The sequence below is a fragment of the Rattus rattus genome, chromosome 3 (assembly GCF_011064425.1).
Source record: "Rattus rattus isolate New Zealand chromosome 3, Rrattus_CSIRO_v1, whole genome shotgun sequence".
Classification (NCBI taxonomy): Eukaryota; Metazoa; Chordata; class Mammalia; order Rodentia; family Muridae; genus Rattus; species Rattus rattus.
Window position 1 is genome coordinate 122,121,894 of NC_046156.1, and position 21,105 is coordinate 122,142,998.

A 21,105-nucleotide genomic window follows, 5' to 3' on the forward strand; every position below is an offset into this window, starting at 1 on the left:
TGCCCGTGTCCTCTTCCTCAGCACTGTGTTTACAGGAATGACCCACCATGCTCTGCTTTTTACACCAGTGTCACAAGATCCCATGCAGGCAGGCAGGCTCTCAGTCCTAAGGAGCAGACTTTATCAACTGAGCCCTCTCCCCTGCCCCAGACCTTCTCTTTTCACATTAATATCAAATCTGGGGAAATCTAATTAAATCAATGATATGCAAATGGTAACCTGGTGCCCTGCCAGTTGCTGACTCTATGCTAAAGAGCTGTATGGAAATTTGGCTGGTGAAAATGGGGTCTGGGCAGTGGCTTGGTTTGAGGTTAGGACAGAGGATGGAGGGACAATTTAAGGGGTGACTCTGTAATGGGTAGCTACCAACACAAGAGCACAAGGCAGTGTAGATGGTTCCCATATTTAAATGTCTTAAACTCAAACACACTGCAACTGTTCCCCATATATCTCAGGGTCAATAAGAGGGATACGAATCTCCACTCATTGGCAGTAGTTCGAGGACATCAAGTTTACAGTTAAATCTGACAAAGCATTAAACTGTGCTTTACAAAAGACTAAGTATAAACAGATTATTTTTGCCTTCTCTTTCATTCCTAAACTGAACCTGTGGGTGTTTCTTAGAGAGCTGTACATTTTTAATAAAGGCTATTGAGTATAAATCCAAAAAAATCTGTACGAAAACATAAATCAGCTTTATAAAAAAAAAAGTTGTTGTGGGAATTAAATTAGTCAGGCCCTAAAGAGTACTCAGGATAGGTCTAGGCACTACTACAGGGTTAGCGGTTGTGTGATGTCTATTAAAGTTGTTCACTAATTACAATTAACACCAACATGTCATGAAGACATCTTACTAAGGAAAAAATGCAAGCCGTGATGACTAACATGGCTTACTGTGTGGTGCTGAAAGTTGGCTAAGAGTAATGGGGAAAATGCACCAAAAATATGATTAGTCAACTACATGCAAACCACATGACCCACAGCAAATACACACGCACGCTCGCGCACACACACACACATTCACAAAAGATCGAAATAGTGACAGTGACAACACCATTCCTCCTAAAGCTACTGACAGGTACATGCAAAGCATTTACTCTGCTCAGCTCCCTTTGACATCAGTTCTATAAATAAAATCCTTCTGTTATCCTCACTTTACAGATAGGAAAGAGGGTGCTGGCAGGAGAGTCAGCTGGCCAAGGTCACATTCCAGCTGACTGAGAGTCCACTCTAGAGCCCACACCATGCTCCTCTTTCCCAAATGACAAAGTGTAAGTCTCTCCACAGCCGCATTGGACAGGAGTTGGGTCTTGTCCAGCACTCTGCCTAGGATGAGCCATAATGTTTGGTAGGTGAATGAAGGCTCCAAACAATAACAGGCTTCCCAGACACAGCCTATCAGGATCACTTTAAGGCAGTGGTTCTCAAACCTCTCAATGCTGCGACCCTTTAGGACAGTTCCTCATGTTGTGGTGATAGCCAAACAAAAAAATATTTTATTGCCTCATTATAATTCTAATTTTGCTTCTGTTATGAATCAGATTGTAAATATCTGGTATACAGGATAGTTGATATTTGGTCCTATGAAAGAGTCATTGTTTCCCCAAAAGGGGTCTGAACCCATAGGCTGAGAAGCATTGATTTAAAAAAATCACTGTCTGATCCATCCTGACCTATAGTCCCACCAAGATCGACCCACTCACTCTTTCTTTCTTTCTTTCTTTCTTTCTTCTTTTCTTCCTTCCTTCCTTCCTTCCTTCTTTCCTTTCTTTGTTTTTTAAATAGAGAGATACACTAGGTTGTCCAGGCTGACCTTGAACTCTCTGTGTTGTCTAGGCTGGTCATGAACTCACTAATCCTCTTGCCTCAGCTTTCCAAGTTCTGGGATCACTGTATGCACTACCCCACCTAGCCACCAAGGATAGATGCCTTTTGCCTTTTTCTGGAGTTTTGATCTCTGGGTCTAACAAAAAGAAGGTTCAACGTGACATTAACAAAATGTCAGTAGAGTCACAGCCTACATTGCTAAAAGATATAAAAAACATTTCAGAAGCTCACTAGCTGGCTTTGCCAAATGCCAAAATTAGCATTTGAAACTATCAAGTACGTAAGGACTGCTAAGCATGGCTATATGTGGACACGATGGATTACATGGATAAACCTGGGATAGAAGTGCCATCGCTGAGTGCCATCAGACCGGCTGAATCTCCCAAGCTTGCCACGTACTGGCCAACTGCTTCTCCTTTTATTGCCCCATCTGTAAAATTGGAGACCATTGGAACCTACCCTGCACTGCTATGACCATATTAAATGTGATACTGCTGGGTGGGAGGTTGGGCTACAGTAAAACCCTATCTCAAAACACAACCAGAGTAGTATTCAAAAGAAATTGAATCCCAAGCTCCAGGTAGGCAGTAAAGAGTAGGTGTTTCAGTAGCTCTATCCTTTTTCTTTACCACACGGATGGTTACTTCAGGTAATAGCAATTGCCATACAATGCTAATTCTACTCACACATAGAAACGAGCATATGAGGGCTGAGGAGATAGCTTTTTTGGATGAAGACTTGCCTCATGGGTTTAGGAATCTGAGTTCAGATAGTCACAAATTATGGAAAGCCAGGCAGTGAGTGATATGCCTCAATCATCCCCCTGCTCCTTCAGTGAGGTGAGACATGGCTGTCCTCTGACTTCCACACACACACTGAGTAAGTGCGGACCTGTATGAATGGCACATGTGCACTCCATCATGCATACACACTGACACAGACATACACACACAGACACAGACACACACAAACAGAGGTGCCCCTCCAGAAACAAAACTGACCTAAGGAAAGACTACAGAAAAGTCTACTAAGGAAAATTACAAGATGAATGGCTATTAATCCTCTCTGCACATGCACCTTCTCAAACTTATTTACTATAAGAATGGCACCTTTTTTTTTTCCGGTTCTGGTTTGACATGGTTGTGGGGTTGTGGGCCGGGTACTGTTTAGCCTTGTTTGTTTTCTGTAGTTCAAAGATCAAGCCTAAGTCCACACACACTAAGCAGAAACTCAACTCTCCCACTGAGATGCATTTCTACATGATTATTTTTTAAAGTAGCTGTTTGGGTTTCCCACTTCTGACATGTGTGGTCTGGTCTGAAGCAAAGCAGAGTCCTGCAGGAGCTGCACACAGCAGCAGTCGGCAGCCTTGGCTGCCAGGCTGCAGGAAAAAAACAAAAACACAAAAAACAGGCAGCCACAGCCCTCTCTCTGTCACGTGAGTGCTAGGTCTCACCTTTGAAAGGAAGGGCCAAAGAACATTTCGAATGTATAATTTGGAATGTAGTATAATTCCAGAAACAAGCTCCAAGAGCTAGGAATATAACTCAGATAGAGTTGAGCATCTGTAGAATCCTGATTCAATCTCCAGCACTGAAAGGGAGTGTAGAGAAAGAAAAAGCAGACATCCTAATGAAGAGGGTAAGAGGGAGAACTGAGTGGATAGAGCCCCCAGGAGCCCTTTATTCTGTGTCTCTACATACACTCTGTCCCCAACTCATGTGGCAAGTATGAAGTGTGTTGTCAAAAACTGTCAGTAACAAATAAATTAAGGTACCAAACGGAGAAAAGAAAATACATGTACCTGACAGCCAGGCTCACATTGTGAGCATGAGCTATCTCCTGACTCAGTTGTAAGCAGTTCACCAAGCAAAGGTTCATGCCATCCTGGCTTTCCCAAGACTTCCCTGGGAGGCACAATCAACCAAGGCCTATGCAGAAACTTAACCATAAGATTACAGGACAACGCAGTGACACTGACAAATGGAAGGCTGCCAAAAGTAATTCTGTGACTTCTTTACCAGTTATCATTCTTGCCATATGGGAACAAGGGTGTTTCTCAACTCTACTCTACTCTCTTGATAAGAGGAAAGAAAGAAAGAGAGAAAGAAATAAAAAAGAAAGAGAGAGCGAGAGAGGGAAAGAGGGAAAAGAAAGAGAGAGGGAGAGGGAGGGAGAGAGAGAGGGAGGAAGGGAAAGGAATAGAAAGGGAAAAAATTTTGCTACAAAATAAACCACAATTCTGATTTATTTAAAAAAACGGTGAATACTGTCAATCCCAGAGCATAATCCAAATTATAGGACTGTCTTATTGGTCAGCCTTATCAAGTGAAGGGAAAGACAGCTACAGGTGTACATCACAACCCATCCCACCCTCATGAACAAGGATTCTCAGAACACTTAGTCCCCTCCCAGCCTCACTTGGCCCCCACCTCACTAGGCCCCCCTCTTCCCCATCAACAGCATGCCTTACTCACTTGACCCCTGCAGACTTGGCCTGCAGAGCACTGCTCCAGAAATCATCCACATTGTCTGGTTCAGCAAAGGCCTGAAGGCAGGCACTGAATGGGATCTTGGCTCGTACCAGCTCTGGAAGGGGTCTCCTGTTGGTTTCTGCTTCCCTCCGCATTAGTTCATAGGCAATCAGCTCATCTGAGGAAGAGCAAGGAAGGCAGGACCTGCAATCACTCTTTTCCTGAGTCACACCCTCTGGCGTAGTGTGTTTCCTAGTACGTCAGGGCTGCTGTCTTGTCTGTCCATTCCAAAGAAGCCTGCCCAAGGACCCTTCCCAAGACCTAAAGGCTTTGTGGAACCAGAAACACTTTTTGTTTCTATTTTTAAAATTCTCTTATTTTTTGCTATTTCTCTTTGAGACCAACTAGAGGGAAGTGAGTTCAGACCAGACTGTGAGTGGGACATGAATGGCACAGGAAGTTGCTCTTCCATTATCCCACCCTGCAGTGACCCAAGTACCTGGTCCTTTACAGACTTCACACTGGAATTCTGCAGCTGTGTGGGAGCCAGAGACAACCACACATGCACCCACAAAGACACTTAGGCTGAAAGTCAAAACTAACCAAACACTGACAGGCCTAGACTTAAAGCCCTGGTCAACAAATACAGATGAGGCCCAGAGGAATTCATTCAAGGGGTTTGAGTTCAGGGATGATCAGGCAGGGGGAAGGAGGGGACAGAAGGAAGGAAAGAGACAAAGCTCCTGCTGCCAATGTCAGGCTGTCCCCAAAGTGACAGAACCAACGGAAGGACATAAATGTAGAAATGAGAAGAGGTGCCCCTGAGCCCCTGACTGCCAGACTAGGTGTCTGTGGTTTCTCCAGCAACTGAGACTGTGATCCTGGACCCCCAGGGTTGTGTAAACAGTATGTCCTTGAGGATTTACCTCAGGCCTTGGGCAACTCTACTTATAAAGTGATCAAACAAATACTCAGGGAAAAGAAGTAAGTAGGTTGGGGACCTCTTAGAATCCACAGATCTGCTCCCACTTTGACACAGACACAGCATCACAGGTACTTTGAATGTCATTTCTGGTCAATCATTTCACAATAGCAACAACCAAAAGAATTCCCTCCTAATAGATCTGCTTGTGCACCTATGCATTTTCTAAAACTCCTCTGAAAAGCTTTTAAACCCCCTCTCTCTCCAGAGTACTTTACAGAGTACTACTTCTATCTATACAAAGGTTAGGCATTACTAGGAATCCAGAAACTAAGTTAGAAATCTCTTTTCGCAAAAAGAGTACCAATCATAGAGTACGGTGAATTAGAGATCACAGAACTGTGAAAACTATTAAGATCCAAATGGCTCCATTCTGTCAAGCCCTAACAACTAAAGAAAGAAAGCAAGGGTTAAAGGAGGGGGTCCTATGCTTAAATCTGACACACCAGCCAGCACAAGAACATTGGAACCACAGCCTTCCCTGAATGATGATTCTGTAGTGATGGCCTGCTCAGCCTGAAGCCTGGAATTACTGTGTGCCACCAAGCTCCTCATTTTGCATTTAAAAAGATCCCTCTTCATCCCCAGCCTTAAACACACAGAGGACTTCCTATAGCATGTACACTCCATTTGCCATGAGACTTTCACACCAACATTAATTTTACTGAAGTCTTTATCACTGAGGCTGACAGAACTGAACAGAATGTGTAAAGCTGAGGTGAGCAAGGAAAAGCGATAGTTCCCTCTGATGGTTCATATTGATTGTCAACCTGACAGGCTCTCCAGCCTGCTAGGAGATAAGCCTGCAGGCACAGCTGTCAGGGATTATCTAGATTAGTTTAGCCCTGAGGGAAGCCAGTGAGGGATCATCTTGATTAGGCTAACTGAAGTGGGAAGATCCACCCTAAAGAGGAGTAGCACCATCAATGGCCTAGACTGCACAAGGAGAGAAAGCAAGTCAAATAAGGGCATTCATCTCCCTCTACTTCCTGCCTTGGAAAGGTAATATAGCGAGCTCCTGTCAGCATGACTTTCCTTTCATGGTGGAATCTATGCTGTAACTTTGACTCAAAATAAGCCATTTCCTTCCTTCCTTCCTTCCTCTCTCCCTCCCTCCCTCCCTCCCTCCCTCCCTCCCTCCCCCTTTTGCCAGGCACTTTATGGCAACAAAAGGAAAAATAAGACAGTCATCATTCTCAAAAGACAAAAAACCACTCACTTCACAGCCTTACATGTGTTGTATAATGAGCACGAATCTAAATGTAGTCCAGAGCTGTATGTACTTACAGAAAAATGAAAATAATTTCCTCTTAAATCAACAGAATCATCTGTAGAGGTTGGTTCCGATGCTAAGGTCCCGTTCCCCAATTGGTTCTTGATCTATCATTAACGACACCAGTGACCAATGACTGAGGGTAGGGTGGGACACTAAGAATTGTGAGGGAAGTCACAAGCAGAATTGAGGGGGTGGGAAGAGAGCTGGGCATAGCTGCAGGAGATAAAGCCAACCAGCCTTGTGAGTTTTTGGTTTGGAGTGGCCTATGGTCACTCTATCTGATTATGTCTGGGGTGGCAGGAGAGAGTTTTAGCAGTGCTCAGTCATTGAGTTAGGAAGGCATTCTAAGATTAACTGGCACACACACGTGTGTGTGTGTGTGTGTGTGTGTGTGTGTGTGTGTGTGTGTGTGTGTGTGTGTGTGTGTTATCTGTGGATTCAAGAGAATCTGGGTAAGAGCTGGTAGCTCAAACCATTTCTGGATCTCAGCTTGCTACCCTTAGCAAGCTACACACAACAATCATTACTTTCCAATATCACAGTAAATTAAGTCCCCCAAAAAGTAGCCATAGAAACTCATAGAGTAGACCTTTACTTAGATGGCAAGAACCCAAACATGAGCTATACAACAGCCGTTTTGCCTTTTCTTCTCTAAGACACTATCTATAAGGAAGACCATCCATCTATCCATCCACCCATCATTTATCCATTCTGTGAGCTCAGACTGACAGCATAGGGAGGAGTCATGCCCTGGAAAGACTACATGAAGGCTCCTCTCCTTTTCAAAGTCCAAATCTTCTACTGGGTCTTGCTGCTACAAACTTGTGTCTGCCACCAGTTACCTCCAGAAGGCCTGGCTGAAAGCAAAGCTCGGTTGCTTCCCAGGATTGCACATCTAACTAACATGCGGAGAGGCATTTCCATCAAGCTTCACACCACAGCGCATTACCAATGACAAGAGAAAACGTTGTACACACAAAGTACCTGTCCACAGTTATGCTGACTCCCACCTAACCATGAACCACATTCTCGGGGTTTCAAATTAGCTCCTATCTACAGCACTTCTACAAAGCCTGCCAGCATACACTTTGACCCTCCATGGAAAGTCACGTGGTGACTTAAAAAAGATGGGAGGAGTGGTGCAACCCAAACGCAGCCCCGTCTCAGTGCCTGCGCTGAGAGACCTCATCTCTGATGCAGGTCTCGATGAATAGAGACACACATGGTTCTTTTCCCTTGGGGGACTGTTACCTTTGTTGGTTGCTGCCTCCATTGCCACTGGTAACTGCATAAGGTAGTCCACCCTCTCTGTGTAGCGGACCTTTCTGGTCTGACAGCATTGAATTCGCTCCTCCACCAAAAACCGGAAAACATCACTTGGGTTTTCTGAGCCAATGCGATTCCTCTGAAGGTCAGATAATACCAGGTTAGCAGGTGCAGGGAAATGAAGCTATGAAAATAACTAGTATAACTGTGATTCTGGCATCAAGGTCTTGCTTTACCGAGCTTTATCAGAGTGTGCCAGACTAAGACACTGGGATTTATATATATATAAATTAATTATATGGCCCCAAATGAGGGATTGGGTAGTACTATTGTAAAGCCATTAAAAGAATAGAAGACAAATAATCGGGCATGGGGGTAATTAGAGGAAGGAAGGAAAAGAAGGTAATGAAATAGAGAAAAAAAACTGTCCTGGGAAAAATCAAGGTATATTTGATACAATTTCAAATGCATTCGATGTAAACTATATATATATAAAGAAACCATGTTGTATTAGGGTACATAAGGATATGGTAATATCCTTCCAACAAGTTAAGGGAGAACACTGCTCACAAACACAGAGAATTCACACGACTGAAAGGTCAACTGCCAAAATGTTAACAGCACAAATTGCTACTATGGAAGTTACTATGGCAGCTCTGATTTTCTCCTCCGAGTTTTCTCCCTTTCCCATACAAAACACTTTCATAACTAGGGGGAAGGCTGCTTATTTGTTTCATTTTGTTTAAAGGTGAATGAAAGGCTTTTTTGAGGAATTCTTTATGGCTTCTATGGGATTCAGCTCTGTCGCATTGGAAGTGGGATCACATGCGTGGTACCTGGGTATTAAGTACCTGGAGAGGCTTCCAAGGGGCTCTGACAAGGGACCAAACACTGTTGGGAGTTAGTCTGATGTGTTGTATACAAATGCTAAATTTTTTTTTTGATGAACAAAGAAAAACAAAACAAAACAAAAAAAAAACCCAACCTTTAAATGCTCATGGCTTGCCTTTTTTTTTTTTTTTTTATTAATTGGAGTATTTCTTATTTACATTTCGAATGTTATTCCCTTTCCCGGTTTCCAGGCAAACATCCCCCTAATCCCTCCCCCTCCCCTTCTTTATGGGTGTTCCCCTCCCCAAGAGAATTCTCACATACACCAGCCTTTGCTGTGTAAACCTTGCTCCCCAATTTAAAACTATTGGTTAAATAAAAGTGGTTACAACCCATTACTAAGGAGAAGATCACAAAATAGGCTTCCTAGGTTGAACAGAATACATAACTAAAAACAAAGTTTGCCTAGTCACATATGCTAAGAATAGATACATGGTCTTTAAAAACATCATAGAGTTATCAAATAAGCCATCTAAAGATGCTTTTATTAATTTAAAGCCTTTTTGACAATGAAACATGTCAGCTCCTGGCATTACCCCATTCTACTTGAAAGAAGATATAAGAATAAGAGAACCTCCATTTGGAGTTTGCTTCAAAGATAGCAAGCTGCCACTGGAAACAACTGCCCTTGCTCCAACTGCAGACAAAATGTGGCAGGAAATGGGCAAACATGATGCAGGAAAGTCAACTGCTGAACTCTGCCAAGACAGGGTTAAGCTGACCTTCATAATTCCTGCTCCACAGAAAAGTCTGTCCAATATTCTGGGACAGAAGGCTTAAGATAGATGCTACAACGTTTTAGAGATATTCTGGGAGGAATGCTCAGGCAGCCAACTTTCTCTGTCATTTCTATAATTTTTGGAAGCTGTTTGCCTGTACTTCCTGCATACTCGGGTAATATTTATCCCTTCTCAAATCTCTGATGGGGTTGAAGACTAGATAGATATAGTCTCACAATTAAGCTTAAGTTGTTTAGAATTTTAAAAGATGATTTTAGGTCTAAGAAAATGTATCTAAGTTAGAATAAAAGTTATGATAGAGAATGATTTAGGTATAGAACTCTAAACACACCAAGTTAAGATAGATAATAAAATACTTTATCCAAAATTACCAAATACAAATGGACTGGACATTATAAATGTAACTCCTACCTAATAGTTTTCATAATTGTTTCATATTTATTACATGTCATTTCTTACTATAAGAGATATAAGGGCCTTTTCATTTAAACAAAAAGGAGAAATGTTGGGGGTTGGTCTGGTGCTGTAAATAGAAATGCTAAATTTTAAACTCTCAGATCTGGTTGCCCACAGACAAGCAAATTCTCACATATACCAGCCTTCATTCTATAAAACTTGCTCCCCAATTTAAAACTATTGGTTAAATAAAAGTGGCTATAGCCAATTACTAGGGAGAAAAACAGTAGGCAGGGCTTTGGTTACCGGGAAAGGGGTCACAGATAGGGACCACAAGGAGAATGAAAGGAGGAAGAAGGGAGAGGAGAGGAGAAAGAGAAGAAGAGGGAGAGAGCAGAAGGCCTTCATTAGACATGATGGACCAGGACCACATGCCTAAGGAAACGGACCGTGTGGACAGACTGCTGGAGCAGAAATAACCCAGGAGAGACTTGAACAGCAAGTACTGGGGAGTGCAGCTGGGGAAGTAGCCAGTCTAGTACTCAAAAAATAAATTCAGGGTAATTCCCTCAGTAATTATGCTAAAGCTGAATAAAAAAATCTTAGCCTCAGTCTTTCATTTAGAAGTTAGCCAGGAATAGAAATAAATTTATTAATTTACAAAACAAAGTGATATAACATGCAGCATGAGAGGCATACAATCCAGCAACACCTGAAACCCATTTAAGTGACTGCCATATCAAGTTTGCATAGCAAGAGGCCCAGTGAGCAACTGAGGTGAAGAGAAGGGGGCATTTGATCAAGCCATCACCACAGTGGCTTGGTGCATTTCTGACCACCCCAATGGATGCTCTAAAGACTTACCTCTACCAGATTAACCAAATGCAAGAAAAACTCCTGGGCATCCTGCTGTCTATTGGAGGAAAATTCTGGGTGACTCTTGCTGACAAAGGCCTTGAACATTCGTGGAGAGATCCCATTCTGCTGAGGCTGCAGTATAAAGACAAAATCATCTTCTATACGCAAAGAACCTGCTACTGTCATTCTGCTAAAGGGACATAGCAATAAAATGACTCCTAATGACATAGTGCTATATTCATAGATCAGAGCCTCACTCAGCCTACGTCACAGAAGCTTCTTGCCGTAGCTGGTGATTAACCATCTGTACCCATCATGTGGAGACCCAAAACTGGACAGTGGCAGAGAGTGAGGGACTTTATAAAGCACCCAGTCCTAAATGGTAAGTCTTTGTCAAACTCTTCCCTTCAAGGCTCAGGGATCTATACAGAAGAGGAGTCAGAAACATTGTAAGCACCAGAAGAGCTGGATGGCTCGAAGGGAACAGCATCTTCCAGACAGAGCAGGACTGATGCACATACGAATTCACAGAGACTTCACCTAGGCTCAGCCTAGGTGAAATCAGCACTGAGAGAGGGAAGTAGATGGATGGTCCCACCTCTAACACAGAAACCGTCTGCAAAGACACTTGCAGATAAGAGGAAAATCAGTGTTCTTCAATGGAGCATGACTAGATCTATCAACAACACTCCAGGGCAGGCCCTCTGGCCAGGAGTGGACAGCAACACAAAATAAATTCCATGTTTTGTTTTGTTTTGTTTTAAAATTTTGTCTTACTGGATTTTTTGTTTGTTTGTTTGACTTTGGGTTTTTGTTTTGTTGTTTTGTTTTTACAGAAAGAAGAAAGAACATGAGGTTGGGTAGGTAAAGAAGACCCGAGAGGAGTTAAAAGAGGGGAAAATAAGATCAAAATATAGTGTATGGAGTTAATAAGTAAATAAAAACACTAAATTTAAGAAATCAGCAGCCAGCCCCTCCCCCATATACATTTGAAGTCTGAATGGCAAGCTGGTTGGGTCTAACTGTGAATTCTACCTTTCTAATGAGAAGAAAAAAGTGAACCATGACAAAAAGCAGCATCTGCAGAGTACTTAGCATATACCAGACACTGTTCTATAAACGTTGTGAGCATGGTTGGCTCAATCAGTAAAGTGCTCGTCTAGCATGTATAAAGCTCCATCCCAGCACCACAGAAAGCAGGTGGGTGATACACATCTGCAATCCCAGCACTCAGGAGGTAGAGGCAAGAAGAGTAGAAATTCAATGGTACCCTTAGCTACATAGCAAGTTGAAGACTAGCCTGGGATTCATGAGACTGTCTAAAAATATATAGATACATATGTATACATGTATGTGTATGGATGATTGGACAGAGGGACACATACATATTGAAACCTTCATACCAAAACCTTACATAAAAGGCCTTTTGAGATGGACTCAGAGGAAGGACGGTGGGTGAGCAGGACACGAAGTCCACTATCTTGGTTGAAAGCTGCCTCTTGACCACTCACTTTGTAAAATGGTGGCCCAGAGTCTCCAAAATAGAAACCACCAAGAGAACCTGTGGTGTGACTAGGGAACTGTATTTATCTTCTCCATCAGTAAGTAAAAATGAGACCAACTAAAATTAGAGAGAGGACCACAGTGCTCAGACTCTCTCTCAATGCTTATGCATGAGTTTGCAACAACGTGAAGGCACACAGCCAGACAGTGTCCGCTCCCTGCCCAGAGCCCAGTGTTTTAATTAATAAAGAAGAAGATAGCTAGTGGGAGGCTTCCAGCACATCAGAGCAATCGTTGACGATATTTCTGACCACACATACATCTTAACCTGTCCCTAACAAAAGATTACAAGAAAGTCACTGGTCAATTTTAGCACTATAGTGTCTGAAAGGTCTGTAGTATTATTGTTCTAAATAACTGACCCGATAGGAATGGTTCAGTGCTCAGAGTGAAGGCAGCATGGACATACCAGTGCTGTGAATGGAAAGTTCTACTGGCAGCCTCGTTCTCCTGCAGCCACACTTCAAGCCCAACCGCAGAAGTGCTACTGCTGTATCCTAGACAGTGTCTTCTCCTCCCCTGTTTGTTTTATCATCTGACTTAAAACAACCAGACTGAAGCTGGCTAATTATAGCTATGGAATAGCATGGTGGAGGAAAACATCCTGGAAAGACACTGTGTCTATGTTTTGATTCACTTAGAAACACCATTGTCTTCTATGTATGTGAATGAAATGTACTTTGCTTGTTTAAAAAAAAAAAACAGAATGTTCTGTTTGCCCACAAGGTAAATACAAAGTAAAGCAAAGCCCCATGCTTAAAGCTAAAATCCTATCACCTCTCAATACCGAAAAATACTGGTTAGCTCAGATGATGTAAAACCTACAAATGATTTAATTTGGGAATCAGATATCTGTCCAGGACACTGTTTTGCGGAATACACAACTACTTCAAACATGCTATTTGCAGGAGAAAAAGATTGGAAAGCACTTGTCCATTATACAGAGGAATCTGGGTTTGGGCCTCTGCTTTAAATAAATAAATAAATAAATAAATAAATAAATAAATAAATAAATAAATAAATATCAAGAACGAATGGTAGAGCACAGATCAAATACTAGGCTGCAAAGATGACTCAGCAGCTAAGAGTGCCTATTGCTCTTCCCAGGTTCAGTTTCCAGCACCATATACTGAGCTGCTCACAACCACTTAATCCTACTAGCACTTACATATGCATGCACACACAAACACACAAGTGTGCACACACACACACGCACACACACACACACAAACACACACACACAAACACACACAAACATGAATAAAAGTAAAATCTTCTCTTAAATAAATTCAAGGGGTTGGGGATTTGGCTCAGTGGTAGAGTGCTTGCCTAGCAAGCGCAAGGCCCTGGGTTTGGTCCTCAGCTCCGGAAAAAAAAAAAAATTCAAATACTGGTTGTCGATTAGACACACAAATGGTGTTGGTTGGCAATGTGACACAAACTTAGAGTCCAGCACAATTGAGATATGTCTCTATAAGAATGGCCCATAGTCAAGCCTGTAGATAAGACACTTTCGTTATTAGTGATAGATAAGGGAAGACCCAGCCCATTTTGAATGGTACAACCTCTGAGCAAATGGTCCCAGAGTGTATAAGAAAGCAGGGTGAGCAAGTCATGAGGAACAAGGCAGTAGCAGTATTCCTCCATAGCCTGTTTCAGTTCCTGCCTCCAGGCTTCTGCCCTGCTTAAGTTCCTGTCTTGACTTCCCTCAGGGATGGACTGTTGCCTGGAAGTGTAGGACAAAATAAACCCTTTCCTCCCCAAATTTCTTTCAGTCCTGGAGTTTTATCACATCAATAGAACCCATAACTAAGACACTGGGAATCTTTTTTTATAGATGAAATGGTTAATGGAGATAATACTAAAAAGTCTAGGGTTTCCCTTGGTCTGTAGCAGATGATTTTATATCAGGATGCATATCTATCAGAAATGCACCAAGATACAAAAGGCAGAGGTGAGAAGTGAAAAGTCCATGCTAATGTCATACATAGCTGGCAATTTGAACACTTGCAATGCTCGATCCAAGCAAGTGCTGGAGCAAGATCATGCAGTTGTCAACAGCAGCTGCACAGGCACCAAATGGCCTGAGGCAACTCCAAAGTCCACAGTGTTCTACCTTTGCAAGACCTTTCTGCATGGATTTCTGTTTCCACACAGGAAGAGTCTGGCCCTCAACAAGCATGGTGTGATGTGAGCTACCAGCAGAGAATAGTTCCCTCCACCTCTCCACTGTTAATAGAAGTAGAGAGGTGTACTGTGAACTATGGTCTATCTGAAAAACTACATCAAATCCAGGACATGCCCAAGACTACAAAATAAAACAAAACAAATACGCACACGCGCGCTCGCACGCGCACACACACAGGCACACACACACACACACAGACACACACACACACACACACACAGACACACACAAGTTCAATCCAACCTCTACCCTGAATGTCACAGGAGCCATATAGATGTAAAACCAAAGATCTACTCCCGTACCCACCCCATAGACAAGAACTTCTCTCCACTGTCAGAAAGCGCACTGTAACTCATGGTCATGTTTTTTTTTTCTTTTAACTTTGTCTGTCTGTTTGTTTGTTTGTTTGTTTGTTTGTTTTTGGCAGAGCCTCATTTAGCCCATGTTGGTCTTGAGCTCACCATGTATCTTGAATTTTTGATCCTCCTGCTTCTGCCTCCTTTCTCGTCAGAGTCTAGTAATGCAGTTATGTGAAGAGAATTCTGAGTGTTTGTGAGAAAAGTCCAAGAAAAGAAGACAAGACTCTTATGTCCTGGGTTCCTTTAAAACACAGAATTGTTCTTGGAATGTGTTTTCCTGTTCCTCCCAGGTATAGCAGATAGGAGCGCGTTTACTTCAGTTTACTCACTATCGCTCCCTGTTACTATTCAATTAGATGTTGAAACTATACTTTATATACCTCTGTGGAAAAACATGTTTTTGCCACATGTGTCTTGTTCTTGTAATTGTACAGAGATTGAATTTGTGAGAACTTTACTCATCTGATTTTTTTCTTAACCCTCAGAGTATAAATTGTCTGATGCTCTGAATAAACTTGACTATCTCATGTGACTCTAGTCTGTCTCATTTATCGGCTCCATTCCCTGATGTCCCGAGACTCGAGAGCTGTGGCACTCTGTGGTGGGATCTCAGTCCTGTACCACCACATTTGGTCTATGCAAGGCTGGGACTGGAACCCAGGGCTCAAGCACATTAGGCCAGCACTCTACCAATTAAACATCCCAAGCCCTTTGGGATCCTCTTTTCTAGACCACTGGGTCTTGGTTCTGCACTACAGGGAAGGGTTTTCTAAGTCATCTAGATGAAAGGTCACAAACCCAAATGCCAGGAGCATTAAACAGGTCACAAGTCACAGGGATTGGAGTCAGCTGGGAACCATGCCCTTCCATGTACAGGAGATCTGCCAGTGGGCTCCAGCTGCCACCAACAGACGAGGGCCTGGATATGATGTCTGAACCAAGAAAACACATTCAGCAGCCAAACACAGCCCAAGTAAGGCACAGTCACACCTCAGACAGACAGAGCAGAGGTTCCCACTTGCCTATCAAGGACATCAGGATAGTAGCCAAATGCAGTTTTATTGCCAGACACTGCTAACCTGAAGAGTTTACACTTCCTTAAATAAGAAGATTCTAAAAGCATAAAAATGGTCATAAAATAAACACAGATTTGCCTTCATTAGAAAGCTAACTCCTGAAAGTGCCCCCCGACACACACACACCTGCAGCCACCTGAGGTTGTGGGTCCATGAGCTGCATTCAGCCACTCTGCCCTTCAGGACCAGACTCCTTGACTCTACCGGGCAAGGCAGAAGCTGCCCTCATGAAAGCTACCCAAGGCCCAGCACAGCCTGAACGATGTCCCAGAATAATGAGATCAAAACACATTTAAAAAAAAATCAATCATCATTCCTTCAAAATTCCATAGAAGCTAGATAGAGAAGCCTGGGTGATCCACCCCCTACCCAAACACACCTTCCATTGTGTCCGCAGTGAAGATTCCCCCGACGGTCTGGTAGATTTATAGCTTTATACTGCAATGCTGGGTAACTAGGCTCTCTGAGAAGACATGTTCTCTTTATCTCATCTCTTGGGTTCTCTAAGCAAAGCATTTGTGTCCCTCCCTCCCCTCTTCCTAACCTACTTCCTTTCCCCATCTAGATACCTCTGTGGATACACTCCCTTCATCCTCCTTTCCTCCTTGCCCACCTCCTCCAACTGCTGGCTCTATATGACCAAGTGTGAGCTCTCTTCTCACTTCTGCTCTTAAATTACCACAGTAGTTAAGGACAGCTGACCTAACCCGGGAGCACAGAGGTCACAAACTCGGTTCAGAGGACCCAGCACGGTTCAGGCCTGAGCACTAAGTGAACAGTGAACACAGTGGGTGGGGAGGTGGGTCTGGGTTTCATTCATTATGGGTGTGTGTGGCCATAAGCTCAAAGCATGCTGAATCCAGCTACACAGACATGCACTGCACATTACCATAGGGCACCAATCAAAAAAAGAGAAGGCTGCAAGCAGTTCCCTCTGGAGCTGTGTAACAGGGAAGTCCAGGGAGAAATAGCAGCCCAGGGTGCACATGGAGATCCATCAAGTCCAACTTTCAGTTCGTCTATCAATTAGAAAGTAGCTAACTAACCTTCCCGGTTGAGCACGCTGGAAAACCACTTATAACTTTCCAACAGCAAGATGCTAGCAGAAACTGCTAATCCTCAGCTTTGGGTGGGGATTAGGAGGGGGCTGAGAAAGCCATGTGCTGTGGTTTAACAAAAGGGAACCTGTAGCAAGCATTCTAGAAACTGAACAAGGAGAATCAAGAATTCAAGGCTGGCCAGTAAAGTTCAGGAAGCTCAGGAAACTTACAAGACTCATTGTCCTATAAGCAATAAACAATTCTGAGGAAGTGGAAGCTCTTCAATAGAGCTGTCGGCAAATTGGACAGGGATGCTGCTTGCCCAAGTCATTGCTCTTACTGGGGTGACCTGGTTTTGAGGCATCCACACTCCTCTCATCCTGATGCCTCTAAGTACTCTCCCAGAAACTCCTTGGTTCACCAGAGCAAAGCTGGACAGACCATTACTCTAGTCTGTTGTGGGCGCTCCACCTTCGGTAAGAACATGCTATTTATATCTCAGCGGGAAAAGTAATGTAACTCTGGCCTACAGGGGAGAATCTTTCTAGAAGGAAGAAAGCGGGTGGGGAAGGAGTGGCAAGGAAGAGATGGAGAGAGGAAAGGACAGAGACAGGGGACCTAGCAAAAACATCTAGAACTTAAGATAAAAAACCCACAAGCTGGGCAATGATGATGCACACCTTTGCTCACAGCACTTGAGAGGTTGAGGCAAGCAAATTTACTTGAGTCTGAGGCCAGCCTGGTCTACAGACTAAGTTTCAGGACAGCCAGGGCTGAGAAACCCTGTCTCAGAAAAAACAAACAAACAAAAACAGGCCCCGACTGGAAATGGGGGGGGAGGGGATAGTTTTTAAGATTTGTGCTTCCAGTCCCAGCTCTGCCTTGAGAAAATCATGAATGAGGGCACACATGTGGCCTCTGTATGACCCAAGACAGTAGGAACTCTGGTGCTGCCTTTCTATTACCATTGACAGGGACAAGGCTCCCACTTATGGGCATCCTGACAGCTCACTGAATTTACAATAGCCCTTTGCTAACCCGTGGAATCCCACACCACTAACCAATGTCAACCCTGGCACTCGGGGACACGTACCTTGTGCTCCTCCTTCATGACCTGTTCAATGAGCTCAGATTTCACCGGAGGCTTCGAGTACTGGCCAGAGAGGAGGCCATGTCCCAACTTAGTCCTAGGCAGGAGAGAGACAGACAATAAAGAGGCCACCGCTCTTTCCCACAGAGATGTGAAGATGACCCATGAGTTCTTGTAGCGGGGCTCCTCTCTATCCGGATTCCTCACAAATGGCTTGGTATTCTGACTTCACTTTCAAAGTTTCCTCAGAACTTAATAACTTTATTAATCTCTTCTTATAAAGGTAACACACACCCATTCTAGAACACTTAAAAATACAGAAAATAAAGAAGAAGAAAGAATTGCCTTCAACTCAGCAGTAACCAATGCAAACACCCCACCAGAAACTTAAAACACAGCATTGGGCACTTACATCTGTGTGTTGAAGTCCTGCGTTGGATCTAATGGTGAGTAGTCAAATATCCTTGGGAGGTTTCCTACATACCTAGGAGACAACAGCACAGTCACTACATAATAGGACAACAGAAGCAAGCTGTCACTCTATGGCCACCCAACTGAGGAAAGGTTTTCCTGAGTTTCTCCCTCAGAGTAGACTCGTGAGTCATCCCCAAATCTGGAAGCTTCCATCCTCCCTAGAGCAGTACCCGTCAGATGTACCAATCTCCTCACCTGAGACACAAGCATAAAATTTAGAATTCTGCCAATAGTCCCTTGCAATCATTCTGATGTATCAGAAACCATGTGGTCACAATCACTGCTTCAAAAACAAACAGCACCCAGCAAATAGAGAGGTTAAGGCAAGAGGTTGCAAGTTCAAGGCCAGCCTTCTTCTGCAACAGGGTAAGACCCTGTCCCACACAAAATAGGTAAGGTTATTGACAGCCTTCTTCCCCAGCCAGTGATGAGTATATCCTGAACTCTGCCTAGCTCAGCTGCAGTCTTCTCTGTCTTTATAGAGTCTTTTTCTTGCCTGTGAATTCTGCTCCATCACTTTATTGAAAGTCCCCATCCTCAGTTACAGACCATTATGTCCTAACATCAACAATAATCTGAGTGGAATTTGTCCAGAAAGCTGTATCCTTATGTTCCCTCACAATGATGCTCTTTCCCTAAGCCTGCCCATGCTCTTTGTTAGAAATCTCTGCTTGGCCTTGTTGGAGTCATGGCCAAGCCCTTCACCTTCATCCTGAATAGATATCTGCTATATTATCTTAGCAAATATTTATGTGACGTTTTCCTGTACTATTGGGATCATGTCAATAATTTCAAAATGAGGGTATCAGCAATGACACCTACCCTAACTACTTTCCCTGAGGTAAGGCTTTCTTGAGAAAAGGTTTCCAGTGTGGCTGAGGAGTTATTCATTACATTCCTATGACCAAGGGGTTGACATTGCCATTATCCCATGAGAGAAATAACAACTTGGGGTGCCACTTTCCTAGGTAGCATCCGAGTCACCTACCCATAGAGCCCAAGATGCCCCACATGCACACACACCCAGCCTGGCTCCAAAACTGAGTTCTGAAACTTTGCAGGATGTCACTGTTTGGCTACCCTTTCTCCCAGCAGGCCACAATCCTAACAAAGCAGTGGTAGCCTTAACTCTGACATCTGCTATTAACATGTCACCCCCTCCACTTCCACAGTTCATTGCCTCGTCACTTGCTCTGCTTTTTGTTGTTGTTTTGTTGTAGTTTATTTGAGACAGGATGCTGTCACTCTCTAGCCCATGCTGACCTCTGACCTTGTGACCCTTGCCCATTTCTCTGATGTCATTTGTAAGCTCTCTCCCTCTGTCCAGTAGCTCTAGCTACTCACCATCCTCACCCCTGCTTCAAAACCAGGCTATCGCTGTCTCTTTCCAGATGCTTGGTAACTCTTCCTCAGGTCTGTCAGAAGCCTCCTCCCCAGACTGGGCAAAAGGAAGAATGGCAACTCACCATCACCCTCCCAGCTCCCTGCTGATGGCTCAACTTCTTAACTTCCATTGCTAGCTGGAATTATACAGTTTGTTTATATTCTTCATGATTATCTGTGACTCAAGAGTCATACTAACATGTACTCTACAGGGACTCCATGTAGACAGTATCTACAGTAACAGAGTAGTGTCTGACGTGGGAAATATTTGGTGCATATCTACTAAATGAACGGGCTCATATCATCTGTGAACTTAAAGTCCCAGGAAAAAGGAAAAGCTGTACCTGAGTTACAGATTTTGCCAGCAAATGACTGAACTCAAAAGATTATGGAGACTTAAAATGTAACAGACCAAAGCTAAATCATCTTGGGCTATTTTCAGTTCCTCTGAAAGCCATTCATTGCCCACTCATGTCATACATCTTACCTAACATCCTATAACTATTAGGGTCTTGACAATGTATTCTTAGTAGACTGTTAGCTTCCACAAATCCCAAAGCTAAAATGTCATCAGACAGTATCTGATACCTATAGCAGAGATGTCCGCTCTTTGCTGTGACCTGTCTACCTGTGGTCCTTAATAACATATTGGATTTATGACTTGCTTTGTTCTATAACTAATAAAATCTCACATGATCAGTGCACAGTGAGCTTGTCTTTTGGCAGAACCTGAATACATGTTCTTTGGACATAATCACACATTTAATTCTAGAGTAAACAATCTGCATTCCTCTGGAGATGAGAGCTATGCTTATGCACTGAATTGTCACATCACCAATTTCATCAAACAATTACCAATAACCAAACAGGAAATGCACTAGACTTGGGTGCCTGTCCCCAAAGGCCACATGTTGTTAAAGCCTGGGGTCAGTGGCATTATTGGAAAGTGCAGCCTAGTGTGTAGATGTAAAGTCACTGCGGAAGTGCCTATAGAGGAGTCAGTGGGAGCTCTCCACACCACACAAAGCGCCCATGAATGACTCTGGTCTGTCACACATTATTGCCACTATGCTCTATGTGTACTCGCTGGTTCTGTGTGTCAACTTGACACAAGCAAGAGTCATCAAAGAGGAAGGAGCCTGAGTTGAAGAAATGTCTCCATAAGATCCACAGTAGGACATATTCTCAATTAGTGATCATGGAAACTGGCCCAGCCTATTGT

The 21,105-nt window shown here is 43.3% G+C and overlaps 1 protein-coding gene across 2 annotated transcripts in view; it reads right to left on the bottom strand.

Moving 5' to 3' along the window:
• The window catches only part of Usp13 (ubiquitin specific peptidase 13), a 103,814-nt gene that overhangs the window by 24,662 nt on the left and 58,047 nt on the right, over positions 1–21,105 (bottom strand). For both annotated transcript variants that reach the window (XR_004387385.1, XM_032898534.1), the window contains exons 9-13: positions 18,439–18,510; positions 18,030–18,123; positions 10,717–10,842; positions 7,811–7,964; positions 4,305–4,479 (exon numbers count right to left, since the gene is read on the bottom strand). Coding sequence is in view for 1 of the 2 variants with exons in the window: in XM_032898534.1 (XP_032754425.1) it covers positions 4,305–4,479; positions 7,811–7,964; positions 10,717–10,842; positions 18,030–18,123; positions 18,439–18,510 (621 nt within the window). In the remaining variant the exon portion in view is untranslated. The remainder of the gene's footprint in view (positions 1–4,304; positions 4,480–7,810; positions 7,965–10,716; positions 10,843–18,029; positions 18,124–18,438; positions 18,511–21,105) is intronic.